The sequence below is a fragment of the Aptenodytes patagonicus genome, chromosome 15 (genome assembly GCF_965638725.1).
Source record: "Aptenodytes patagonicus chromosome 15, bAptPat1.pri.cur, whole genome shotgun sequence".
Taxonomy (NCBI): domain Eukaryota; kingdom Metazoa; phylum Chordata; class Aves; order Sphenisciformes; family Spheniscidae; genus Aptenodytes; species Aptenodytes patagonicus.
This window is the reverse complement of record NC_134963.1, coordinates 10,042,030-10,069,740: the sequence shown is the minus strand read 5'-3', so window position 1 is coordinate 10,069,740 and position 27,711 is coordinate 10,042,030. Positions and strand designations below refer to the sequence as shown.

Below are 27,711 nucleotides of genomic sequence, written 5' to 3'. Positions count from 1 at the left end.
ATTTACACTGTTTTCCTTCCCTTTTTCAACCGTACAGCTACAAGTATTTCCTGCCACGCTTTATCCTGACTTACTGGCAGCATTAGGTTCCAAGACAAGCTGCTAATATTTATTGAGATCTCTTCCACTAGAAGCACACAAATAGTTCTTGTTGGGCATCTGGAAGCCTAATAGCATTCAGAATTTCTATTAGCATTAATATTTTTTACTAGAATCAAGTCCACTTAGTGCTACCAAGGCAGGATGAGGGTTTTTTTTTTTAAATCTATATATTTATATAGTATATCAACATCCAGATTAAAGTGTGAGAATTTAAGCTGTCTCCAGAGGATCTTTATCTGAGACCTTCCTGTAGATGAGAGATGCTAAGTTAAACTAAACCCAGGCAAAGCTGGGGCAGCAGAGGGAAGAGTAACACACGCGTAGAGCGGCAGATTTCACCTTTGCAGTATGCTTCCTTAAGATGACCGCTTTCTGATTGCTCTAACTTCTGTTTTGGAGTCCTACTTGCCTCACAAGGAGCATGGATCCAGACCCAGTGGTTCACATGTACGTTATATCTGCATTTGATTAAATAAATCATCTGTGATGGAAGCCACACATCTGCCCTAGCTAACTGATACAAGACACAGGCTCTGGAACAACTACAAGTCCAGTTCCAACTCCACGCCAAAATAAATTCTGTCCCTCTCCGCAGGGTTGGCTCTGTAACCGAGATACTCCTCCCACCTCTACAGTTTCCCAGCCACATCCCCAAGGAGACTCTCAGCCAGCCAAGAGAGCCTTACACAATCCTAAGTGGGTTGGGTTTTACACTATTCTTTTCCTCTCTCTGACTCTGCATTGGAGAAGTATTTTGTCTTGTCTAAATCCACAGTACAATTTAAGCAAGTCAATGTTTGACTCGGCCTAGAAACCTCAGGGTTTTTTATTTTTTAATATAAACCTGAAGTGCTATTTTTCTCTCATTTTGAAAGCAAAGGTAATACTGATCTAGCACACCCATCTTTGTCCTTCAGCTGCTTGAAAAACTCTTGAACAGATGATGTTAAACAAAAGAGCAAAGTGTTACATTCCAGTAAAATAATTATTAAAATTTGAATTTGTTTTAAAACTCTCCTCAACCATTTCTTGATTTTATCCTGAACTAAGCAAGCTAGGCATTCTTAATTTTAGTCTGAAGTAAAATGAAACATCTAAAGACACAAGCAACACCTTTTGGTACGCCTTTGCTTTGTTAGAGGCCTTTGGATACATGACAGATTTACAGATCTTCCTTTCCGGCAGCTTCAGGTTTATTCCACCCTGCTGTTGTCCCCCCCCGTCCTGTTGTACACCGTGGAGGAAAGAAGTGACATGCCCTTGGGACTCTGCAGTTAAATTAAAAATCTTCTTAGGCCAGAAGAGTGTTTTACCCTCCAGTTGAAGGACTGGACATACACTCTCAAGATTTTCACTTTTATTAGGAATGAAACACAGCCATCTAAAAAATATTTTAGAAAATTTATTGAAAACTGACATACAAAGGGTGATTTGGTCCCAAGAGAAGACAGACCAGAATCAGATCTTCCATATCTCAAAATAAAGTTTTTCCTAATACTGCATCACATTTGCCATCCCGCTTGTAAACAGCATTAATAAAAAGTCTTTTAAGGAAGCCAACAACAAATGAAACTGTTACAAATACAGAAGTTTGAAAACACCCAGTAGCTTGTTCTCTCTCACCCTCTCCAAAGGATTGCTATAGCAAGAATCGTGCTCAGTCCTCCTAGATACTTGATTCCTGCTCTGCCCCACTCTTCTCCTCCCCCATCAATTTAAGTGATTCAACCCTGCTCTCTCCTACCACAAGGGCAGAAATGAATTATGAAAAAAATAAAATAAATGTTTTCTACCAAAGCAAGTTTCTTGGACACAGTTTTTTCCCCATCTCATGGTCTTTGTCAATAGTCCACCACTATATTCTTGTCTCAGATGGCAGAGTAACAGGGGTCAGTGATGCTGAATTAGCATCAAACAATTAAGAGGAAATACACCTCTGAAAGTCAACCTTTGGTACAAACATAACAGGAAAAAAGTATGCTTAAAAGCCACCTACAAACATTTCTTCTTCTGCAAATTTGATATGCAATTTGTCATTTTTAAAAGAAAAAAACCTGCATCTAGATTTGACGTATTTAAGCCTCCAACAGTTTTCTACACCCTTTGTCACAATTTTAGTGTTGCCGAGATGGTTTAATCAAATTTTTGATTTATCATTTCTTTTGCGTTTATTTAGGATTCAGAGCTATCAGCTAGAACAGTTCCAACCTTGAACTTTCACTATAATCCCACAAGCTTAAAAACAGGTAATTATTTGGAGGCACCACATTTTCTATCTGCAGTGACTGCAGCCTGCTCCAAACTGCATTGCTTTACTTTATACTCAAGCAATGTAGCATGTCAAAGGTTGTAGATTTTAAGCACGTTCAGCAGCCTAACAATACATAAGAAATTTTACACAGTACATGCAAGAGGTTTATAGCAGACCCTGAAATGAAATTAGATATAATAGCAAGATAAAGCTGCACATGTTCTCCAATTTAATAAAAGTTCCAGAATGGTAAAGTTATACACCAGTTTCCAGAGTAATACCTATTCGAATGTTGGAATGGTTTTAGTGAAGCTCTGAAATGTTTTAGCAAGAGTCAGCAAATTTCAAACAACCTTCGACAAGAGCAGCAAGATAGACAGGATTTAACAAATAGGGGTATCTTTTGAACAAAGCTTCTGCTGTCAGCCAAAAGAAAAGAAAGGATGACTGCAAAAAGAGAAGCTTAATTTTAAACTATCAACTATGGGTTATTCAACAGTAAAAAATACCATCACAAAGGTTATCAATTAGCTGTGCAAAGGAAGAGTAGATTTTCTTATGCAAACAGCTGCATTACTGTGTACTTGCTCCTTTATGTTAGCTAGATGTCAAAACCAGACTGGGATGCTAAGACTCTGAAAAGAACCTATTAGTTGGAAAGGAATTTCTTACGAAAAGCCTCAATTCAGGTATCTCTGAGAAAGCTCAAGGACTTAAGAACAGAAGATAAGGTTCTCTGCCTCGTTTAAGGGTTTTAAGCATAATGGAGCTGTTGTGCATTGAGGAAAGGTACAAGCAATAACTCACCGAGGATTCCTTTTCTTAACACCCTAAGCAGGGCACAAAATTCTTTTGGCATACATCTGTATTAACTATGTGACATTATGTTAATGGCACGTGTTCTGGCTTAAATTTTAAGTCTAGATTCCCTCAGGAAGAATACAAGCATCTTTTTTACTTCACCACCAATGCCAGCAGTCTCAAAGTCTGGGACTTGGTTACAGACAATAATCAGCATTTGACCCTCTTTACGCCAGTAAATCAGCTCCCTGTTATCTGATTTATTTACCATGTTTATCAAAATTAAAGGATGACATTTATTTAATCAAAACTTACACTATCTTGAACTGACTTTCCAACTTGATGCATACAAAGGATCAGAGCACAATGTAAAATGTGAATCAATTGGCCGAGAACCACTTTTCTCCAGACTTTGCATCATTTGGGGAGCAGGGCATCAAAAATCCACAAACACAATTTAGGAGCCAGTGAACCAAAGATGACTAAAGTTAGGAGATATCTTGCAAGTTAGTAGCTGGTTTTACTTTCTACAAAGCAAGAGGCTTATGCTCAGCTATAACATTCCTTCCCTACCACGCTGCAGAATGTATAATTTCTATATTTGAGTTTACATCAGGTACAAACCAGCCACAGATGAAACAGCCATAGATGAAATAGTGTGAAAAGCTGTATTTCCATAGGGATTGCTTTTCTATCTGTGACTAGACTCAGAAGTATTTCTTCCTTTCCATACCTTTTTGTAATTCAAATTAAACTAACTGACCAAGCATAGTATGTGCACCAAAGTCTTCATGGCTCAGTAAGTGAAAGATGTGGCTTAAGCCACAGTTACATTCAATATTTGGCTTTTATACTTTACCAAGGACAATTAAGAGGATAATTCACCATTAAGCAAGATGGAAAGCTACTTCCTTGTTCCAAAGGCCTCTGGATTACCTTCTCAGTAAAAACAAGAATATTTAACAGACTGGAGTACAGAAATCTTGGGGTTTTTTTCAGTTTCCTTAAGTTGTGTCTGGCCAATCCACCTTCTTATGATTGTTAGTAGGAAAAACAAAAACAAGTAATAAAACTTCAGATTCACACATCAAACCAGAAAGAAAGAAGGAATCAGAAAACAGCAACAAAAAACATCAGAAGCTCACCACTTCCAGTCTAAAATCTGGCATCTACAATTCCATTTCTTCTTCTGCACACCCAGAGATTCCCAAACTAGCATATGGATCTGGAGACATGGCAGTCTGTTGTGATTCAGGGAATGTTTCAGTCTGTGGGTCAAAAGCAGCTCTTGGTGTTGACTGCTTAGCCTGACATCCGTCTGTACTCTGCTGCTTGAAGTTCTTAACAGAAACAGACTTCAGTTTATCTGTGAGAAATTCAGGAAGAGGTTTCCAAAGCACCAGCTCCATAGAAGGACGGCTCCTAGAAGGGATGGAGTCTTAGTTAAATTTAAGTTCTCCAATCACGACTATTAAATGCAGAAGACCAGTGAGTATCTTCATCCTTTGTGCTAGCCTGGAACTATATTCCAGAATCCATATACCTTTTTTTTTTTCCCCCTATTAAATTGCCTCTTCCTTAACTAGTTCCATTACTTCTAGTTCTAACCCTGTATTTTCTTTCTATTCTTTTGCACCAAACTTGATGACCACTGTCGGTCACGCTTCAGGACCTCCTTCTTTTGGAAACTCACATACATAAGAATCAAGATATAATGGTTTATTCAACAAATTTCACTCTGTACAAAATGAGGAGTACAAAACAGACAGCTTGATGACCACTACAGTTACACTTACTTCTCTTTTACATTAGGATAGTTTTTCCTATTTTTGACCAGATGAATGGTCTGTTATACAACGTTGGCTGCATCATGCAGTAATTAAGGACATCTCCACAAACATGAGACTGGGTCTCTCTTTTCATTTGCATGTGTTAGCTACATAGCACCATGATTTCCTCCAGAACTTACATAGATTCTATTATTTTCTTTGTCAGGACTTCACCAAAATCCCTCTTCATCCCTTTTTTAAGGGTATCTGACAGGATAAGAGTGGGCAGATTGCTAACATTTCCATCAGCATGAACTTCCTCATCTTCATCAATTATCCTAGGAATGGAGGGGGAAGAGGGAGATAAACACTATTGAGCATACTGTTAACAGGCACATCCACTGCAGACTACAGTTATACCTACGTGCACTGCATTGTACAGTGTAGATATCTGACCTAGGCTGGGTACCAGAAGCAGCGGGGCCATGTTAACATGAGTCCCTCTTGGGCCAATATACCCTAAGAATGACTGTTACCATAGAAGCCACTTGAGCAGCTATGCCACTTCTGGTACCTGAGCTAGCTTTTGTTATCCCTGCATCGTCCAGCAGTGCGCAATGCAGACATACGCTAAGAGAAAATAAATAAATTCACTTCAGGGGAAAGCGTATGATTCAGTCACATTACAAGAGTGAGTCTCAGTTATGCAGTAGCTTCGCCTGCTCAATTCCCCATATCTTAACTTTGAGAATTATTGAAAAGCTACTGAATACAGCTCTTAACCTTTAAGGACGCTGCACCAATTTCTCAGAGATTAAAACGGCACAAAAAGTTGAAGCATTTAGAACAAACTGGAGGCATCTCCTTTGTTTTTGGTAAACCTTTTAAAGAAAATTTAGCAGAGTATCTGGGAAGGATGGGGAACAATCCTTTGAGAGGTCCAAAACAGACTTTGTAATGCAGATATAGCCAGATAATAAAGACATATAGCACTACTCTGATTGACTCATGAAAAAATAAAATAGTCTAACAGTACCTTGCTTCCCTTCACGCATCATCTATGGAGTAATCATCTAAAAAAAAATCTTGTTTTATAATTTATATAACTTTTGGCTTTTCTAACAACTGTCTGCAGTGGTCATTTTAGATATTTCGGAATACTAGCTCAACTGCAATCAACTGATGTATACACGTGACATTCCCAGAAATCTTTCAAAGGCAAGAATGCACAGGACATTTATTAAATGATTGCAATAGACTGCCCGTAGCCACCCCATTACCCCAACATCAAGCCATCTGGTATTTAAGAGCAAGATGAACCTCAGTCTCATAGCATATGTGCAGAGAGATCTCTCTGGTTCCTGCTATTCTCTACACTGACAAATTCACATCTATCTTGAGCATTTAGAAGTGTTAATCACAGAACAAGCTGCAATTGGTTGAAAAAAGCTGAGCTCAATTCTGACCAGATAACATCAGTTAAAATTTGAGCTCTGGATACTCACAAAAGAGCATAAAACCCCATTATGGTATACATATGCTGCATAATGATTGTGAAAAGGCAGTTATTCATTCAGCATCTCTGGCTCTAGCACCCTCAATTTCAGACCACAGTATCAGCCCCAAGACTCGTACGACCACAGGTAGCCGAAAAAGAAATCACTTGAACAGAAGGTTCATCTCAGACTTACAGTAGTGTTATCACACTGCTAAGTGCTAGATTTAACCCTTAATGCCCACCAAAAAAGGGAAAGCTCAGCAAAGCCAGTCTACTCAATCCCTGCATTTACCTGTCCTCAATTTCCTGAAGCTTCCTGCGAGCAACCTCGCATTGCTGTTCCCCCATTGTCTGATCCATTTCTTCACAGGGAATTTCTAACATGGCAGTTTCAGGACCGCTGCCACCATACTGACTTGCTACCTCCCCAGCTGCCTGCTGACCTGCACAGAGAATCCATTCTTCAGTGTTGGGATTCAAAGGGCAATTTTTGGCTCCTGTCAGTCTCTTCTTCCTCACAGGACAACTAGGAAACAAAATAAGTTTACAATTGTCAAAAGAGAAATGTGTCATTCTACAGGAAAAAGTGTTATAGAAAGTCATGTGCATTTCAACAGATTTGACATACTATGGAAACACAACCTCCACAAAGAAAATAAATCCACATTGCTCTAATTAAAATGTGGGTACCCATGCAAGAAAATCAGTGCTACACAATTAATTAGGTAACTGAAAAGGATTTGGGCTTATGTGCAACTCAGGAGAAGAGTTCCAAATGGAAACAATGATAGAATTTCCCTTCCTGCATATGTTGTAGGTGAGATGTGCTCAAATCTTTATAGAAAACAAAAAGCAAATTAAGATTTTTCAGGTTATAAAAGACAAATTTAATTTACCCTTCCGCCTCTTCTTCTAGCTTATGCTTCTTTCCACAGCGAACAGAGACACTGCAAAAGAAAAAAACAAATGGTTATTTAGCTTCTAATTATATCTTCCAGTGACATTGAGATTTTCAAACAATATTTTCCTCCCTTTTAAAATTTCACTTGCAGCTAAGAGCAACAGTTGCAGTACGTCACCAGCTGTGAAGGGAATGGAAGTTTGGGACAATAAATGACCACTTTGTTCCAAAGAAAGTCAAAGGAGGCTGTAATTACTCAGTTCTCTGAGCAGAATTCTGTGCTAATTTCTCCTCCTTTACGTTATTTATTTTTTCCACAAGGAGCAAGACCATTTTTGCTAAAATTCAAACGCTTCAAGAAGCAACACGTGATCCAACTTCAGTCTCTTAATACATTGTCTCACAGTGACACACTCAAATTAAATATGACCAAAGAACAACATTTTGTGGAATAATTTAAGTTTTTTGTGCTCACATATGAGAAAGCGCAAGTGAAAAAAAAAAAAAGTAAAAAAAGTACACGAGCTTAAAAGCATGTCAAGATATTGGTAAACTTAATCCCATTTCTTTCCTTTTAGAAGGCGCTCTCATCCCCTACCAACAAACTTCAAGGCCGTAAGACGAGCGCAACACAATTCTAACATTGCACAAGCGAAACACTACTAGAAGAAAACAAATTATAACCCGTCTTGAAAAGAAAACTTATTTCACACGGCCAGTGCAGCTGGGAAATGCGTTCCTTCCCCGTTCCAGCGGTAACTGGTTTTGCACTTACTGGCTGTGGCCCTGCTGCTGGTGCAGGCCTTGCGGGTGCGCCGCACTCGTGAAGGAGCCCACCGGGGCGACCGTCAAGCCCTCGTTGTAACTTCCAAGCGCAGCCAGAGAGGCAACGTCGAAGCTGCTTCGCAGATACAGGCCGGAGGAACCGCCGCCATCGGCACCGTCGCTTCCGTTCCCTGCCATTATCATCATGGGTGGCTGGAGACGGCCGTGGCCGAGGGCTCCAGGCTGCGGGTCGTCCCGCGCGGCTGCCGGCGGGCCGTGGCGGTCAGGGGCAGCGGCCGGAGCCTGGGGGAACTCCACGGCAGGACCCGCAGGGATGCCCCGACAGGATCTGCCCAGCGCTGCCATTTCCTGCTGCCGGGGAGAAAGAGGACATCAACGCCGCCCGTCCGCACCACCGTGCGGGGCGGCCCCCTCAGGGGGGCCCGGGGCCGGCGCCCGCCGTGCTGCGGGACGCCCCGGGACCCCGGCCCGAGGCCGCCCTCCCGCTGCCGGCGCCGGCCCGGCCCAGCCCGAGGCGCTCCCGCAGGAGACCCGCGCTGAACAGCGCTGGCGAGCGCCGCGGCGGCGCAGGTGAGCCGGCCCAGCGGCACCGCCGGCCGCCCCGGGCACCACCGGGGCCCGGCCCGCCCCGGCGCAACACCAGGCGACAGCTGCTCGCCCGCCCGCCCGCCCGCTCGCGCCGCGGAGCGCTCACCGCCGGGCCGGGCCGGGCCCGGAGCTGGACGACACCGCCAGAGCCCAGGTCCTTTCCAGGCCTTTCGCCGCGCTTGGAGAAGGCGGGCGCGGGCACTATGGGTGTTGTAGTCCCGGGCGGCGGCGGCCCGCGGGGCGCGGCGGGAGCTGTAGTCCCGGGCGGTGGCGGCTCGCGGGGCGTGAAGCCCTCGCCAGCGCCGCGGCTGCGGTGGTGCCGTGGCGGCCATGGGGCAGCACGGACCCCCGGGGCGGGGCGGGGCAGGGCAGGGCAGGGCTGTCCCCGCCGGGAGCGAGAGGCCCCTGCCCTCCCCGGCCGCGGCCGAGCCCCGGCTCCCAAGGGAGCATGGAGACAGATCAGCTTTTGTCTGCGGCCTGGCGTAATCGCCGTGGACGGCAGCCAGAACCGCCGGGCTGGGGCGGGCCGCCCGCGGAGCAGCCAAATCCCAGTCAGATGAGGAGCTCGGTCCGCAGCTTTCCCCCGCTCCGCCGTCTGTAGCCGTGTGGAAGCAGCGAGCGAGCGCTGCAGTCGTGAGCTGTCGGGAGGTATGACACCGACGCGCAAGGTAATCGCCCTGTCGTTTTCTTTGGTAGCCGAGAGCTGCAGCTAGCGGGTGGCTAACGGGTGTGTTTTCTGCTCCGACTTAAATGAAGAAAGTGCGTGTGCTGTGGTATTAAACACGGGAAAGCTCTCTGTAGCTGCCGTAAGGCTTTATGAAAGTTGAACATCTCTGTCATAAAAAAATCGTGAACCATTGAGAAGAATCCCAATGGCTGGAGACGGAAGGCAAAAATCTGTGTTTTAATACAATAATAACTTCATTTCTTTGGCACCTTTTATTCCTGTAGTGTAGTTTACTAAATTTTGCAAAGGAAATCAAATTCAGCCCATACTAAGAATGGAGTACCAGCCCCTGCTGAGAGGGTCTAGCACGCACAGCAAGGTAAGCAGAACTGTCTTGGTCTCTGAAGATGGATCCTGCAGAGAGTTTGAGCTTTAACCATGATGCACAAATGTGAAACTCTCTGTTTCATGTTTACTTTTAAATAAAAATACAGTAGATGATCAGGCTTGTAGAGTTTTGTATTTTCCTTAGACGCCTAGCTGTGTTATAAAATGGAAGCTGTAAACGCACGTTTTCTGATTCTTATGTTTTACATTGAATGTAAATTGAATTTTGTTTGTGGCATGTTTCTGAAATGAGGTGAAAGTTCTTATAAACTGTCAGGCGTTAAGTAGCTTACAGAACGGATAAGGCTGTTGCCCGTGCTCTGAGCAATCGTGGCCCAAACTCCAATGTGACACAACGTGTTAGTGTAATGAGCAGACTGATTGGGCAGGAAGAACGGAGCTGTCATAACAAAACGTAAGTTATGTGATGTACGTTAACGATTCTGGGGTTTTTTGTTAGTTTGTTTGTTTTCTGTCTCTTCTAGATTCCAGATTGTACCCATGAGACACACAAAATACCTTGACAGTATTTGGTTAATGGAAAGGTCAGAGTGTGCAGTGCCTATATTTACCACCTCTAGTTTTATTTTTCTACCGTACTCGCTGCAGCCCTTATTTATTACTCCTAATTCATTGCTTTGGTTGTCATTCAGAGAAACACTTTTTATTCTCGGGAAACCATAAGGAAATATTAATTGGGTTTTACTTTAATAAGATCAATTTCAACTTTTTCTGAATTTCAGTCCTGAATGAAGGAAATTTTGATGAATTATCTTCAGGAAAGACACAGCTCTTTCAGAATACAGTATAGCATCTGGAATAACTCAACATTTCTGGGAACTGGACCAAGAATGAGAATGATGAAGAACTAGTCTATATACCTTACAATGAGAAATTCAGGGAGTACAAGCTTATAAAAAAAAATTACGTACAGTCTTTATCTATGAAGGAAGAGGAAATTTGATCACAGAATTGCCTTTAATATGGGAGACATTGTTGTGTCCAGCTGAAGTTAGACAGAAAGACACTATGAGATAAAATTAGGACCTAATTTTTAATGAAAGGGTTGTTAAATATTTGAACTGGATGTTATTTTTAGTACTATCATATTCAATAAAAAGTAGAGTCAAGAAGCATCACATCAGAAAGCCAGACACTGTATAAACCTCTAGAGATCTTCTCTGACCCAGAGGCCTCATCCAAAGTATAATATTTTATGACCAATTAGACTCTCTTGAGATTCGAATGTATCATAATAGTGGTTTCTATTGACCTTAAAACCTATGAATCTGTGAATCTATTAATTTTAATTCCTAAATATTGATTTAGGAATGTAACTAGGTAATCAGTATTGAAAAATTAAAAAATACGTGCTAATAAACTTTAGATTAAATACTATTATCAGTGAACAATATTTTGTGATTTAAGATACTAAGGTTTAGCACCTGCTAACTTGCAGACATCTAGTAATCAACTTAGGGACTTGCTGAGGGAAATAAAATATTGTTATTTCTCACATCTCAGATGAAATGTGAGTCGTAGGAATTGGGATTTGGTTAATTCTTATACTGAGTCGTTGTGCCTCTAACACCAAACATAAACAGTCCTAACATTCTTTCATTAAAAATAGACACTGTGAGCAGCGTGGTTCATGCAAAAAGTATTTACACAGTTCAGTAAATACGCCGTCAGCAGTGCAATGGTTGTGTTGCCTACAGTTAATCTGGATACTTGTAATTGTTGCATCTCTGAAAGACGTTAGTGATCATGGCCAAAGTCAGCGTGAAATGTTTCTCGGGCTGCAGGTGTTTCAGAGTTTATGTAGTTTTCTAAACAAATACTTTCACTGTTCAAAACTAAATACATGACATATTTCACCGTGATTTTCTCCTAGATATTATATGCATGTGGGTTCAAGGCCCTAACTCTTTTCATGCCCGTTACTCTCCTCTGTTCTCTAGCTCCCCAGCTGGACCTTGTTTCTGGCTGTTTGTGCTGTTGGAATTGGAGGGACCTTTCAGTATGGGTATAATGTGTCCATTATCAATGCACCCACCCAGGTAAAATATCGTCTCTTGTTCACAGCGTTGTTTTACAGTAATGGAGGTATCCTGTCGAACTGGCCGAGAGGCCACATGCACTTTTACTGCGATCGCAGTGGGAACCAAGGCAGGCTTCCTCTCATGTCAAGAATTCTTGTTGATTTCCAAAATGGTTTCGTGTGGATCTGTTTGTGAGTACCTCCCATCAGAGGTATTCCGTGTCAGATAAAAGTGCCAAATATGCCACATAAATACCTCTGTTAAAGTCTGTTTTAGAAGGATTAACTGAATGAATAAGTAACGTCTTCCAAAAGTTACACTTTTGACTAAAAGAGCCCAGAGCATTAAGAATAGAATGGAATAGAACAGAACATTTTCAGTTGGAAGGGACTTACAATGATCATCTAGTCCAACTGCCTGACCACTTCAGGGCTGACCAAAAGTTAAAGCATGTTATTAAGGGCACTGTCCAAATGCCTGTTAAACACTGACAGGCTTGGGGCATCGACCACCTCTCCAGGAAGCCTGTTGCAGTATTTGACCACCCTTTCTGTAAAATGTCACCACCATTTCTCCTAATGTCATGTTTAAACCTCCCCTGATGCAGCTTTGAACCATTCCCACGCGTCCTGTCACTGGGTAACAGGGAGAAAGGATAGTTACAGTTGTCCATCACAAGGCAACTTACTGAGAAAGATCTTCTTAGAGAGCCAAAAAGTTGCATCTGTAGTGTCTGAGTATCTCGTAGGTATTTTCACTTGTTACTTTTGCGTCCATTGCCATGGCCTTGAGGATTCTGCATATTTTGTGGATGACTCGAGGATCTGAGCAAATGGTCTTGTGAAAGTGATGGGTATCATTTTCTGCTGTCAGCTGATTTTTTTCTTGTGAAACTGTGAAGTCTGAATTTGCTACAACATGGTATGCTTTTTACAAAGGTTAAAATAAGCTGTTTGTGAAAGAACATATAACATGCTGGAAACAGAGGGAGAGTCCAGGAAGTTTGTTCTTCTGTTAAGTCTTTGTTTGCTGGCTAAGAACAGGAGCCTCTGATTACAGATACCTATCAGTTCAAGAGTTTCTAAAGACAACTTTGAGGAAACCAAGCATGTGGAATAACAGTTTAAAAGTTCTGACACATGAATACTGTAAGAAAGGCGGAGGAATATTAGAGTTGCAGAAAGGGATTTTACTATGAATTGTTGGATGTCACTAAGGCAGGGAGATTAAAACCAAGTGTCAGAATGAGTCTCCTGACAGTGAAATTTGTTATGTGAGACCTCTGTGCTCTGAGATGTTCCTAAAAAACAGTAGGACCTGCGTCCTAAAGTGCACAAACATCCACCCTGTCCCCCTTCTGAGGTTCAGAAGGACCTCAAAGCTCTTTTGTAGCAGTTATATATTCTCCTCTAGTGCAATACAGCCTCTCCTGAGGTAGGGTACGAAAGCAAAGCTGCTCAGCAGCTTTGAGATGTATGGGGAGTAGGAAACGGTATTGTGGTCAAGATTCTGCTAGTCATCAGTGTTTTTAATATAATACAACTAAGATGATCTCTTCTGTTAGCTCCCAGAATTGGTTTTCAGGATTGAGGTGCAAGTTATTTATAGTGCTATGCTGTAGGGCTACACATAATGCTACACATTCATTGTTCTTTTCTACTGCAGCATATACACAGGTTCTTAAATGAAACCTGGACTAGTCGTTACCACAAGGAACTACATCCAGGTTTGCTGACTTTTCTTTGGTCTGTCATTGCTTCTATATTTTCACTTGGAGGCCTGTGTGGAGCTCTTACTGGAGGCAGCATGGCGATTCGGCTAGGCAGGTGAGTTACAGCAGCAGGCACATAGCAGCATGTTTTCCTTTCCTACTTTCTCACTGGAATATAAAGTAAATAAATGGAAAAAGAGTGGGAGAAAATGTACCTTAGGTGACTATAAATGTTTTTTACTTCAAAGCAGAGTTTTCTAGTAGAATTTTACAGTGTGTTCCAATGTGACTTTAAAAGATGAGCCCTGAATTATAGCATTCCAGTCTAGTCTTTCCATTACATTTATTGAAATCTAAGTAGGAGTATGCACATATGGTATGGTGGGAAACACAGGTCCCCTATCAACATTTGCAGCTGTCATGCCAGTAAGGACATGCTGCGCAATCTGTAACATTTCATGCACGTTCTGTATAGATATAGCATAAATGAACAAAACCCCACTCCTACCTTGTCAGGCATTTCTGTCATATTTATGCAGTATCCTTATGTTTAGACATTTTTTAAAAATATGAGTAAATAGTTGTGTCAGATATCTGGATTTCCAGTGAATAGCACTTTTCTTCAGTATAAAGCCCATTTTTTCCATATTACCAGAGTGGAAAACTTTTTAAAAAACGTTATTGCAGATTTCCTTAATTTTTTTTTTCTTTTTTTTCTCCTTTTTAGGAAAGGAGCTCTTTTGATGAATAATATTATAGCAATACTGGCCTCCATTTTAATGGGGATCAGTTTTCCTACAGGATTGTTTGAGTTACTGATTGCTGGAAGGTTTTTGATTGGCATAAATTCAGGTGAATGATTTCCTATTCCTACTTTCAATAAACTACGGTGAATGATAAATGATTGTTACTGCCGATTCTTTAGGTATTATGATATCTGTTTGTACGCTGCTTTGTAGATATGATGACAAAAATGTTCTGTAGTCTAACTTGGAATCTGACGGCAGCTAAATTAATAGAGAGATTAACTAAGTCCAATTTCCTACATGTTTTGGTTCAGTAACTCTTTTCAAAGCAAAATCTATTAATAGGAGAATGTTTTTCCATTTACTTGCAGGTATTGGGCTCTGTGTGCAGCCTCTGTATATCGGGGAGGTTGCCCCAAAACATCTTAGAGGTGGCATGGCCATGGGGAGTTCCATCTTTCTGACTGGGGGGATTCTGACAGGACAAATAATTGGTTTGAGGTTAGAAATGCATTTTTTTTCCTGCCTTGCGTTACTCGCATGTAAAGAATTCCAATTCCCTGCAGCTCCCTGCAAAACACTCATTGTGGCCATTGTAGCATTAGTGAATCAACTTCACACATAAGGTCTGACTGTAAGAAGAAAAGCCTGCTTTTGTCACCTTATTCCTGCCGCTGCAAACCATCTGTACTATCTCCCCAGGGAAGTATTCTCAGTTTAGATGGGTCAGCCAGAATAGCATCAGTAAAACAGGTACATTTATGCTGAGTTCATATTTTCTGCCACTTTCTTGCTGGAGATGGTGGACGTTCATAAGACAGGACTTGAGAGCAAAGGACTCATAATTTCTGTATTGTAGCACTACTGCTGGTTTTGTCCCTTGTGAGATCAGATTAAGTTGAAAGGGACTTCACTGAGTTGGATCTTAAAAAGTACCAAGAACAGAGACTGCACAAACTGAAGATGAAAAGCTGTTTTCATGAAGTCTGCTAGAAGCTTTCCACTGCCCTAAGAGCAACTGCTAGTTCCCTGAGTAACAGCACATTATGTTTTTTCTCTGTCCCTCTACCAAAAGCACTTAGACTGCTCTTTTTTTCCTTATTACTAGCTTCTGAATTAACTGATTTTGCTAGATACTTTAGGTGTGAAGTGCTACAAAATAAAGTAGAATATAAACTTCAGACTGCATAATCTAGGGTCAGTATTTAAAATGCAATGCAGTTTCTATTTTAACAAGTTTACGTTGCCCACAACACATCATCCTGCTGATTCTAACTGTACCAATTTTAATGATTCCTTTCTATGTAATACACCTTCTCATTAGATCAACTTTGAATGGGAGATGGGATCAGATGACTTTCTGAGTTCCTTTCTATCCTAAGTTATTGAATGATTCTCAAAAGCAGATGGAAATGCTGCTGCTGACCTTAAGGTGAAGTCCGTATGCTACTACTTTCCTGCATCGCTAGAAAACGCTGCTTTGGCAAACCTGAAAATAATGGTTAGGACCAACACGGCAATAAGCAGCCGTAAAGTAGTGTTGCTCATCTCTTCCTGAGTGAAACCTGGTTTCAGAGTGGCTGGAAAATATTTTCCCAGCCTCTTCTGCTGAGGTTCACAAGACGTAGGTAACTGGTTACAAGGGAACTTTTCTTGAAGGATGAACATCTTTCTCCCAAAAGTCTTCTGAATAGTCACCAATAGCTAATTACTTCCTTTTTTTTTTTCCTTCTTTTTACACATCTCTCCCAGGGAATTATTAGGTGGAGAAACGTATTGGCCTCTGTTGCTATCCAGCAGCTGTTTCCCAGCATTTGCCCAACTTTTATTCCTGCCATGGTTTCCTGAAAGTCCCAGATATCTTCTTATTGACAGAGGTGATGAGCTGAGCTGTGCCAAAGGTGACTTACAATGTTTATACTTTCTCTGTGTCTTCAGAAGGGTACAATGAGTATATTGGGTTCCAGATTCTCCTTTTCTCTTTATCAACACAGCACAGTTTTATCGCCTAGTGCTTTTTGGCCCATGTTTTTCCTCAGGTGAGCTTACATGGAAAAAGGGATTGTGGAACTCAGGAGTCTATAGAGGATTGTGAACAAAACTTCATTATCTCATTTCAAATACATGTTCATGTTTTGTAACTCTCTGATGAAATCTCTAAAGGTGTTTTACTTCCTAGAGAGAACCGGTGGAATACTCCTCCGAAGAGTAAAGTATTAGTCACTGTAAGTAAGCAGGTCTGATTAATTAATTCAGTTTGAAGGTCTGCTAAATAAATATGAAAAGACCCTCTCTAAAATAATAACTAAGTCATAAAATTGAGAGGACAGAAGAACTTAGAAGAGATCCCAGTGTACAAATCTGGACAATAAAATAGTCAATCACATATTTTTCAGAAATGTGTTCAGTGTTTCTACTTCTGCCTGGTATGATAATTCTGATGTAGTTCACAGTGACATAAAATGACACGTGATCCCTGGATATTCCATTTAAAATGCTAAATAAATGAGAAAAACAAACAAAGGAAGTTTACCTTGTTAGCATTTGATAGGGTTGTAGTTAGTTCAATTTTCATTGTATGCATAAATAAAGGAAAAACATTTCTTCTTTTGCTTTTCTTCTGTTAATTCTTTTGAAGTGCTGTTGATGAGCGTATGAATTTTTAATTGTCTGGAAAAGGTATTCATAGATAGAACAGTGTATCTTGTGGAAAGATCTTCAACAAAGGAAGTTAAAGAGGCTTAATTCATGGAAGCCTTTAGGCCAAGGTAAAATTTGTTAGGAATTACAGAAGAGGCGGGGTTCACAGAGAGAGGTGAAATCTTGTATTATACCAGATAATTAAAAAACAAACAGACAAAAAAGTTATGTTTTTAGATAAAGCCATCTGTGCCTGCAGGCCTGTCTCCTTCCCTGCCCCCAAGTTTGTCAGTTGATCTAATAAAAATGGTGCTCTCTCTGCTTACCTTGCCCAAAAATATTCGTAGACCATCACAACTGCAAAAGCAGAGTAACTACAAATGACCTATAGAGTTAATTCTGTCTGATTTGGAAGCCATGGGCAAGATGACCATGAAGTCCCTTTCGGATTATGACTTGGTTTGGGCTTCATTAAATGTAATTTTTTAAATGTAAGTGAAGCTTGCAATGTCCGTATCATATTCAAGTCTTTCCCTCTCGTTTTTTTTTTAAATAATATAATCATGGATTTTTTTTTTCCCCAAGAATTGTGGTTTCTCCTGAACCGATACTGAAGAGTGGCTAGAGCTTCAAGCTAGTTATGTGGTTAGTGATAACAATAGCATTGGAGTGTTTGCTTTCAGGATCATCAGAAGTTCTGCTGTTGCCCTTAAGCAGACAAATTGTCACTTATGATATATTTAATCTTGAAAATTTTAGAGGAACTGATGTTATATACTGCTAGGTTTTAGGACCATTAGTAAAGATTTTAGTCTTGCATGCAAATGACTTCTGATAATACTTGCCTTAGAGGAATTACTTACCATCTTTACTCCAGTTCACTAAATGCGTTCCACTGGCAAAATCAAAGACAGGGACATAGCAGAAGACTTGATATCTGCCTAGGATTTAAGCAAAAGACTTCAAACTGGTTAGAATGTCCTTTAATGAAAAGACTATTTGGAGGTCTGTGGTTCAGATATAAAACACTTAAAAATATTTTGCTTGGTGAGTATTTCAAAGTCAGATATTCCTCTAAAAAAAGCGAAGTAGTGCCACTGAAATCTCCACATCCACCACAGCAAAAATGTTGGAAAACCGTGAAGCAAAAAACAAGTCACAAAGCAAGTGACTTTTTTCCCACCTTCCTAAAGCAGAAAGTTTTCATATCCTAGCAAAAGCCAGGTCATTATGGAAAGAGATGATTTTCCAGAAGTTGTGGTCAATAGGTAAACATAAGAGAATTTATTTTCTTCTTTTTTTAGCTTTGAAGCGATTTCATGGTTCTTCAGAGTATGGAAGGGAGATGGAAGACATACAGCAGGAATGTTTTGCCTTAGATGGGGAGAAACCCAAGAAGCCCTGGCAATTATTCACTGATCGTGGTGTGAGATGGCAGCTCATTACGGTGATTGTGATGACTATGGGCCAACAGCTCAGTGGGATAAATGCTGTAAGATTTCATACATACAAACAGCTTAAATAATTATTTTTCATCTGTTTTTCAACCTTTTATTAACACGAAGGATCCAGATAGAGCAGCTCAGAGAAATGGGATAAGTGGGAAAGAATGTCTTTGTATTATTTCTGTGTTTCTCTTTTTTCATTTCTGTGTTTCTGGTATGTAAATTTCTTTAAAGAATGACTTAATACTTGTGTTTACATCTGAAAAAGTAAATAAAAGTGGATCAGCTTATCCCATTGTGTCTGGTTTAAGAATGTGAAGTATTGTATTCAGTAAGTATTTGCTTTTATGATAGCAGTCTATTTACCTAGACATGAATTTAACAGATTCTTCTTGCTGTTTACATCAAATTAATAACTCACAATATAAAATACATTGAGCTATATCTAGTATGAACTTGACTTTGTTTCCAGCTGACGATTTAACTACTGGGAACGCCCCATTTTTTTTTTTTTCTGTTGTAGATTTATTTTTATGCAACTTACGTTTTTGAACAAGCTGGGATCTCGGCAGAAAAAATCCCGTATGTGACACTCGGCACTGGAGCTTGTGAATGCCTCACAGCCCTCACCTGTGTAAGTAACAATTTATTCTACCTCCTAGCATAAAGTGTAATGATTCTTCTTGAAGAACAACATTGGTAAATATCAGATCAATATAGTAACAGAAAATTATGTCTTGTCCACAGGGTTTACTGATAGACTACGTGGGAAGAAGATATCTCATCATTGGGGGTTATCTCCTTATGACCCTTTGGAGCATTGTTTTAACGTTCTCTCTGACCTACCAGGTGTAAAGAAGGACTCATTTATATTACATGATGACTATAGTGAGTGAAAATCTGTGACACTCAGAAGAAGCTGGAAGATGAGAGCTGCATAGGTTTTAACAGCAGCATAAAAAATGACAGCAGTTGAAAGATTTGATCAATTCTGCAGCCGTATTTCCCTAAAATGAGAGAATGTTCTCAGCTAAGATTTGATCATGTATTTGTCTTAAAGCTGCAGCTGCGTTTAATGCTGACAAAACTAAGTGATGACAAAACAGCGTTTATTCTAGCTTTTAAAATAATTTTAGGATGAAGTACTACATAGTGATGATATTAAGCATCAGGGTCCACTTCAGTCACTTAATTGTAAAGCAAACAATCAAACAAAAAGTATTGTAAAGATGCTGAAATTCAAAAGACACTTAAATCCATTAAGTGTAAATTCACAAATACTATTGGAAACTCACTAGATGTGTTCACAGTGCCTTAGATTTATCATGCGAAGGCAACATCCTGCCTCGCTTTTTGATGTAGAATAGAGAGATGTAAATTGTTCTGTATACCCTATCAGCTCAAATAAGGCAGCCCCACAAACCTCCTGAAATGAACGTTTAGAGCAAATCTATCTCTACATTTGTAGAGTGTACTGTACTAAATATTTACTGTTACCTTCAGGTAATCCAAGCAAGATGATGTAGGTGTAGCTCCAACAGCGAGCAACTCGATTTAGTCAGTATTTGGTTGCCTGATAAATCCTTATCTGACAAAGGTAGGATTAAAGAGCTGCAAGTCTTTCCCTACCCACACCGTCAGTGTTTGGAGCTGGCTTTAAACAGGTGGATCACGTGCAGTCACGTTGCAGGTCTGATGTTTGGAGGGACAGTAGGGCTAGGGGCTGCACAGATTGGCAAGCAGGCCACAGAAGAGGCACCTACAGTAATTTCTGTGTGGTTGGAGTAAAGTAAGCTGCTAGGCCAGGCAAAAAGTAGAATGAGCCAGCCGTTAGGCAGAGGCCTAGGTTTAATTATTTTATTGGAGCTTTTGTAAATTTCTTGGTTTGCTTTTGGATTTCAAGCTTAGGTTTGGTCTTTCCAATGCACCTAGTTTCATATGTATATAGTAATCCTAATGTTTCTTTACTGCACTATTGAAATTTATCTATACATAAATAATGTGGTAAGTCTTTTCATGCTACGAAAGTGCTCAATGACAGCTAACTCATGGGATCAGTATAAAATACCAAAGTAAACACTCACAAAATGTTAAACACATAATTGTTATATTCAATATTGATGTAAATTTTTAGCCTTGGAGGACCGATCATAAATCTCGACAGAAGTACTACTCCATTTAGTGGAAGTTATTTAATGAACAATATTTAATTTCTCTGAAGCAGTACTGTTAAATAAATTGGCTGTAGACAGCCATGACTGACTGTTGGTCTTAGTTGCATAAAATAGCAAAAGGAAATGTAACTGTTAACCCAAACTTTAAAACTGGATTATCAAAATCCGAACTAAACCTTCTCATTCTCTTCTGTTCCAGGAACTGTACTCATGGGTGCCTTATGTGAGCATGACATCTGTATTTGCCTTCATCTTGAGCTTTGGGTTGGGACCAGGTATTACACAGTAATGAATGTTTTAAAGTGGCGAAATGTGCGTCTGGGGCCGGGGGGGGAATGTCAGCAGCTCTGCTGTGTAAGCCAGGCAGTAAGTATTTACTGTAAGGCTGCTGATGCTCTGGCTAAGGAACACAAGTGAGCCCGTCTCATCAGAACAGCTTAGTCTCCCATAGCCTGAAACTGAGCAACTCAGTTTTTCCAGCATTGGAAATACCGCAAATGGACATTTAGAATAATAACCTGTTCTGTTTCTGGAACTCATTCCCTCAGGTGGCATAACAAATACCCTGACAGCTGAATTATTTATACAGTCTTCACGTCCTGCTGCTTACATGATAGGAGGGACTGTTAGTTGGATTAGTTTCTTCACAATTGGAATGCTCTTTCCCTTCATAGTGGTAAGTAAGCAGAACACATTTTCCTAATTGCCTCACCTCCCATTCATCTTCTCTCAGGTTCCATCAAATTGCTTTTTCTTATACAGTAACACTTAAACATAGGATGCACCCCACCCCTCGACTGAGTATAACTAGATTCAGTCCCTCTTCAAATATTTTTTAGATATTAACAAAAAATAATAAAACACAATAAATGAAAAATAAAAGGAATGCATGGGGGTAATTTTCATGTTCAGATTAAAAAAATGGAGAAGGTATCAAAACTAGAAAAACTTAATCAGATATTGAGATTCAAATAACACATTTCTTAATAGTGCCTTGTGCTTTTATGTCAAAGTAAAGTAGAAGTAGTACCTGGGGCTAGTGGTTCACATCTTCTCTGAGAGCTCACACTAACATACAGAGGGTTCCGTGATCAGGAAGATTATTAGGAAAAACAATGTAGGCTTTCATTTCTAGCTTTGTATTTTCAGTTTTAGCACTTATTCTTGAGAGGAAAACGTGCAGGAACAGCATGCAGCAGGGTATCTTGATTTGACAGTGCTTTCTTCTTGGTTGAACTCTGCTTCTCAGTAAGATAGTTGGGGTTTTTTAATGTATAGCATTGAAAAATATTAATAAACATTCAGAAAAAGATAAATCATATAATCTTAAAATATGAGATGGCTAAGTAGCAAATGCTGACTTGTCATTACATTGTGAATTGTTTAGTTTGTGTTTAAACGATTTATCTTTTTTTTTTAAATAAGACTACCAAGTGTATTGCACAGCACCTCGTAGTCTTTTATCTAAAAAAAAAAAAAGTCACATGTAAAGTAAGGATAGGTTCAACGTCTTTTTATTAAAAATACCTGAGCAGCAATGTTAGGTGTGAGTGGGAATAAAAAACTTTTTATTTCCCCAAATCCACTGTTATACTTGAAATATGTTGCAATCAAATACATTTTATTTTCAGAATGGACTGAAGCAGTATTGTTTTCTGGTGTTCTTACTGGAGTGCTCCTTAGTTGCTGCTTTCATCTTCCTCGTAATTCCTGAGACAAAAAACAAATCTTTTCTAGAAATCAAAAAGGAATTTCACAAGCTTAATTTTGGAAGAAATACCAAAAAAAAGGAAACAGAGCTTTATGAAAGAGGACAACTCCATGATGAATTTTAAAAAAATTCTGTGTAATTTCACAGCTGTAACAGAACTTAAATGAGAATTATGAACAGTGTCTTCTAAATTAGCAGTGTAATACCACGAACAAGTAGCTTATTAAATCCTCCTGTATATTTAGAGGAAGTTTAATTAAAGGCAAGTTAATCTTTCTGAAATGCTATTAAAACCGTATTATATTATACATAGAAGACTCAATGTTTAGTTACAACTTGATGTTGTAGGGATGCAGGAATGCCAGGAGAGGGTGTTCAATGAATTCCTCCCCCCGGCAGATTTCTTCTAATAATTCAGTAGCTCTTCTTTTATTTCTAAGCCCCTTCAGGTTCGGGTAATCAAGCATATGTTACTGCTTTACTGAATAAAATATTCTGAGGCGTTAAAACCCAAACAAGAACTGACCTACTGAGAAATCAATACTTGAAATATTCTAGTTTATATATAAATTGGGGTATTTAGTTGCTGTTTTTCACTTAAATAACTTCTTTGAAAGATTTAAGGACATTCCTCATCTACTCCTACTACTGTAACTGTACAAAGCCAGTACAGCCCCTATCTGAATTACTGTTATTTGTAATAAAGTTTATTAGAAAGACTTGTTTCCTAAAAGGGTACTAATAAAAACAGTTTCTGGGTTTTGAGTTTGGGTTTATTTGTTTGCCCTAACCTAGCATCTTAACATTTTAAACTGTGCAACAGGGTAGAACCTCTTCTAGTTTTGAAGGTCAGTTCCCGGCAGACTGAGATCAACATCACAAAAAGCACTAAGTAGCAGAGAGGACAGATGATAGGAATTAAATACATTTCACCTTTAAAGGTTTTTCAAGGTGGTCTGATAGAACACACACAAGGAGACTACAGAGAGCTTGAAGGACCTTTTGAATGAGCTTTCTGCGTAATCACCAGCATTTTGTCCAGGACCCTTTCTCAACTTAAAATAAATTCTTCGTATTTTAGTAGTCAAAAAGTAAGAAATCTTAATTGCATACGGTGTTTGTGTGCCTCTCTGATACTCCTCTCCATACCTGTAACTGCTAGGAGAGTAGTCCTACCTTACTTATTACAACTTTTTCTGGTTGTAAGCACTTCCCGATTCCAGCTGTTACTTAGTAAGTGCTACAGTAAGCACTGGATCTCTTTTATGTTTATCTTCCTTCTCTCAGAATTAAAGCTTTTAATGAAAACGTAGGAAGCAAACACCATTTTTCTGATTTTAGTAACTAAATCAGCTGTTTAATTGAAAATAACATTAACTCTTAATGGTGAAGGAGGCAGTATCAGGAAGGGATCTTCTTGTTCTTTAGTTTATCCTCTAAGTTTGCAAAATATTTCATTTTGGCTAGAAGTTTCTTAGCTTCTTGAAGATCATCTGAAATGAAATAAAACATTACTAGTTTACAGAGGGAGGGCTGAATTTTCATTTTCAAAACGAATCTCAAGATTTCAATGACAGCACCCGTTTCAGTACCCAAGCTGTAAGGACCCATACACTATTAAAACCATGTTGCCTGTTATTTTCATTGTGGATGGTTTTGGAACACCTCAATTGAGATGTTCCACAAAACATGTAAAAATGTACAATCTAGAAAAGAAATGTGGCATGAATACCCTTTAATGACTTTTCTGTGAAGTGGCTATAGTATTGATGTAGCCACTGGGGAATTTCAAGTACATAGACAAAACAAACTTTTTTTTTTTTAATGTATGTAATTAGACCAACGGCCATCACTGAAAAATGCAAAAGGTTTGTAGGACTCCGGTACGGATAGTGTCAATTCCACAACTGATATTGAAACAGTTTCTCCGTAATTAAACAATTGGAGAAGAAAGGTGGTTTATTACCTACTGACAAGGACAGATGCAACACAATCCTTAACTCTCCTAGTACGAAGAGCGACGGATTATGAGGATATAATTCTTCACATGCAGGCCTAGCCAGCGCTACTTTGGGTTTGATATTTTACAATTACAACACACTACGACACAAACCTAACAATAAAAGCATTCCAAGACCCAGGAGAGAAATGTAAAGGTTTCTTCCCAGACTAAGAAGCTAGTCTGGAATGGTTCAAGCTCCTGCCTGTCAACTGGTTGTGGAATAAAGTTATGTTGATTATTGCACAGGAAGTCCCTCAAACCTGAGGCTAAATGGGGCATCAGGTCTTTTCTTGCCATACAGCTTCAGTGGTAAGCAGCAGAATTGTTCCTGTCTTGACGTTCACTGCAAAGAACGGCACCCGCTACTCTGTTGACGGCGTCAGGTCTGCAGAGCAAGATCTCCCAAATTCAAGTTTGAAACCTCAGAACAGGTGGTAAGTTTGATTAAGAAAAGAGTCTGTCCTTCCCAGTATTCTGGGAAACAAACATATAAAAAATTCTTAGCATCTGCATTCCCACTTGAAGTGATCATTTTGATGCAAATTGAATTAACTGGAACTTTTGTGTTTTTTTTTTTTTAATTTAATGTGAGGTCCTGAATTTCCTGCATCAGCAGAAAGCTCAGCTTAGAAGTATTTATTCTACATACCAAACAAAGAACAGTTATTTTTGCAGTATTTCTGTTCTGTAGTTCAGGAAATATTTGCCAATAAGAGAATGTGGGGGTTTTAAGCATTTATAACTGCTATCTATGGCAGCTAAATACTTCACAGAAATAGCTACCTCTTTCAAAAGCTGCAGTCACCTCTTTGGTCAGTTCTTCTTGTTTAACTGTAAAACAAATTATTTCATTCACATTTTGTTACATACTTAGTACATTTAATATCACTGCATTCTGATTGTGGTGGGAAACTTAATTACTAGTCTCATAGTCTTTTGGGAGCTAAGAGAGCTTTCCCTAATATTGCTGTCAATTTTTTTTTATATTATAATTTCAAACATATATTTCTTTGTTTAGGTTTAGGTTTACAGACAGCAATTCCAATGCAAATCAATGGTCACTAACTTCCCAGAAATCTAACTTACTTTTGGTGTATCAGTTTACCCTGTTACAGTTAATTTTCTTCTATTCTACTTAGTTTTTATTCTAGTTACTCTAACTGCTTTTGGCACGCTACTCTTATTGCAAAGAATTAAATACACGAATAAACAATGTTTTGGGTATCACCAACAATATAAACAAGAAAGTTGCTTGTTAATAACCACTTAATATAATGGTTGCTAAGTTGAAGAAGGTGAAAGAAATGCAATGTCTGTATAAATGAAGAAATTATTTAATGTGGTCAGTCAAGCATTTCAGTAAACTTTATTTTGAGTCGTTCTTTCTTTTAGAACAGTCTACTTGCCCTGATCTGCTGAAGGTTGAATAAGAAGTTCCTTTTTATAGTCAATATATATACACCTATTTTGCCGTTAGAACAGGTACTGTTATACAGATTTTTCTCAAGCCAATTTGATGTTCAGGTGGTATAAATTGGTAAAGACAACATTGGTTTTGGGGGGGAAGCTCTTGCAGTGAGTCAATTCAAGACTAACGCAAGTTAGAAATACTAAAAGAAATAGACTGAAAAAGCCTTCAGAGAGACTCTCCTGTCATACAAGATACAGTAAATTAGTTCTGTACAAACCCCTCAAATCATAACCTACCTTTAATTAAAGTTTCAATTTCTTCAAGGATATCCGCATTTTTAGGCTCTGCTAATTTCTCATTAATTTCCATGATTTCCGTGAGAAACACTGAGTCTCCATCACAGTCTGTCTCTTGTGCCGGCTTTACTCCATTCAGCTCCAGCTGGTGAAGAAAATAGGAATTTGGAAATACACATCTTGCATCTATTTCAATGTGAATTATTTTCTTGAATGTTAAATCTTTTAGTAGGGCTCACTCAGATCCGTATCTGATAAACTTCCGGTTTATTCCATGAAATGTGCATAAACAGAGTCAGTCTGAAAACTAACTCCGTAGGTAGAGCATAAAAATCAGCAGTTAACCAAAGCAAAAAAAGGTAACAAAGGCTGCCAAGGGCCAGACTGAAATTTCAAAGGAACAGCCATGGCCAAACACAATGTGTGATGCAGGAAACAAATTAGCATAACAGGCAGTGAACGAGATGGCAATAATCGGTAAAAGGTTAAAGAAAATAGTGGAAAAGCTGATTAATTTTCAGAGAAGCTTGTTTTCGGTCTCCCTTCAATCCCTCGTGATCCTCTTCAGAGGAACACAAATTAGCATGTTGATGATGGAGTCAAAGGTCTGATTCATTACATTACCACCTGTGATTAGTTATAGGAGTATTGGTAAGATACGTAACGGACACCTTACTAGATAGAGGCCACGGCTCAAAGGGTTCAGGAGTGTTTGGTAGGCCTTGTTAATCAAGGAAGAGTGTTGCTCAGAGTAGTACTGTTCTTTCTGCGAATGGACGAGAAATAATAGTAGCAAGGTAATAACAAGCGGCAAAATACATTACACTTTGTTACCTGCAGAGAAATAGTGTTCCCACGACAATACGTGTGCGTAACACTGAAAGTTGAGTTTTAACTGCGATACGAGGAACAGGGAGGCGGCTATCTGGACTTGTAAACTGTGTCCTCTCACACGACTAAGATCTCGAGAACCACAGCAGCCCCTCAGCCCCTCATCGTCATCCTCCGCCGCAAATCTGTGAGTAGAAGCCTCCTCCAAGCATCAGGGAACAAAACATGGGGAGTCCCTATAATCCCAGAACGGGAGGGCGGCGGGCTCCCGGCGCTCTCCTTCGCAGGGCCGCCGCCGCCGCCTGGCCCCGCGACGGACGGCACAGCCTAACGCGAAAGGCGGCTTCTTCCCGCGCGGAGCCCTGCGAGCCCCGCCGCCGGCCTCGGCGCCGCGGGCCGGGGCGCCGGGACGGGGGAGGCGGCGAGGCCCGTCCAACCCGCCCGGGAAACCGCGCAAGCCGCGCCGGGGGGAGACCGGGCGCCCCCGCCCGCCCCGGCGCTCACCGGCGGCCTCTGGCCGAAGCGATCGGGGTGAACGGCGCGCTGCAGGCTCCGGAACCGCCGCTGCAGCTGCTGCGCGTCGACGCGGAAGGAGCGGTCACTGCGGGCGACAGAAGGCGGCGTGAGACCCGCGGCCGGCCGAGTCCGCGGCCGCCCCGCCGGCACTCACCAGTCCATCAGGCGGAAGAGGTCAGGCCGAGGCGCCGGCGGCTGCAGGGCCCGGCAGCCGGGGCAGAAGTGAGGCAGCCCTTCAGCGCCGGGGAGGGGGCTGCCGCAGCTCCAGCATCGCAGGGCCGGCGGAGAGCCCGGCCCGACGCAGCGAGGCCGCGGGGCCGCCTCGGAAACGCGGAGCGCCCATCGCGCCCTGCCGAGACCCTGCCGCAGCGCCGCCTGCATCCTCCCGGACTACAGCTCCCAGCAGCCCCCGCGCGGGCGGGCGGGCCCTGATTGG

At 40.6% G+C, this 27,711-nt stretch overlaps 3 protein-coding genes across 8 annotated transcripts; 1 reads left to right on the top strand and 2 right to left on the bottom strand.

The window, feature by feature from the left end:
* Positions 1-1,484: 1,484 nt before the first annotated feature.
* Positions 1,485-8,885, bottom strand: CCDC117 (coiled-coil domain containing 117). Of its 3 annotated transcripts, none has more exons than XM_076352789.1 (6): positions 8,803-8,885; positions 8,098-8,459; positions 7,318-7,368; positions 6,714-6,947; positions 5,124-5,261; positions 1,485-4,576 (listed from the first exon to the last, which is right to left on the bottom strand). In XM_076352789.1, the coding sequence occupies exons 2-6, from the start codon at positions 8,451-8,453 to the stop codon at positions 4,324-4,326; spliced, it is 1,032 nt and encodes a 343-aa protein (XP_076208904.1). In that variant the 5' UTR covers positions 8,454-8,459; positions 8,803-8,885; the 3' UTR covers positions 1,485-4,323. The 3 variants fall into 3 exon arrangements, with proteins under 3 accessions (XP_076208904.1, XP_076208905.1, XP_076208906.1); XM_076352790.1 differs by having other exon boundaries at positions 8,098-8,456; positions 8,803-8,882; XM_076352791.1 differs by lacking the exon at positions 5,124-5,261.
* A 180-nt stretch (positions 8,886-9,065) lies between these two features.
* LOC143167515 (solute carrier family 2, facilitated glucose transporter member 11-like) lies at positions 9,066-22,343 on the top strand. The gene is made up of 12 exons (XM_076353003.1): positions 9,066-9,364; positions 11,712-11,810; positions 13,458-13,618; positions 14,231-14,355; positions 14,621-14,750; positions 16,002-16,150; positions 18,194-18,381; positions 18,858-18,968; positions 19,082-19,183; positions 20,708-20,783; positions 21,057-21,184; positions 22,140-22,343. Exons 1-12 carry the CDS (start codon positions 9,347-9,349, stop codon positions 22,341-22,343), a joined length of 1,491 nt encoding a protein of 496 aa, XP_076209118.1. The 5' UTR covers positions 9,066-9,346.
* On the bottom strand, positions 22,007-27,656 carry HSCB (HscB mitochondrial iron-sulfur cluster cochaperone). 4 transcript variants are annotated; one of them, XM_076353006.1, is made up of 7 exons: positions 27,430-27,656; positions 27,264-27,360; positions 26,605-26,694; positions 25,929-26,073; positions 25,005-25,052; positions 24,482-24,564; positions 23,555-23,712 (listed from the first exon to the last, which is right to left on the bottom strand). In XM_076353006.1, exons 1-6 carry the CDS (start codon positions 27,654-27,656, stop codon positions 24,500-24,502), a joined length of 672 nt encoding a protein of 223 aa, XP_076209121.1. In that variant the 3' UTR covers positions 23,555-23,712; positions 24,482-24,499. The 4 variants fall into 4 exon arrangements, with proteins under 4 accessions (XP_076209120.1, XP_076209121.1, XP_076209119.1 ...); XM_076353005.1 differs by lacking the exon at positions 24,482-24,564 and having other exon boundaries at positions 22,007-23,712; XM_076353004.1 differs by lacking the exon at positions 23,555-23,712 and having other exon boundaries at positions 24,482-24,695.
* Between the last annotated feature and the right edge of the window lie 55 nt (positions 27,657-27,711).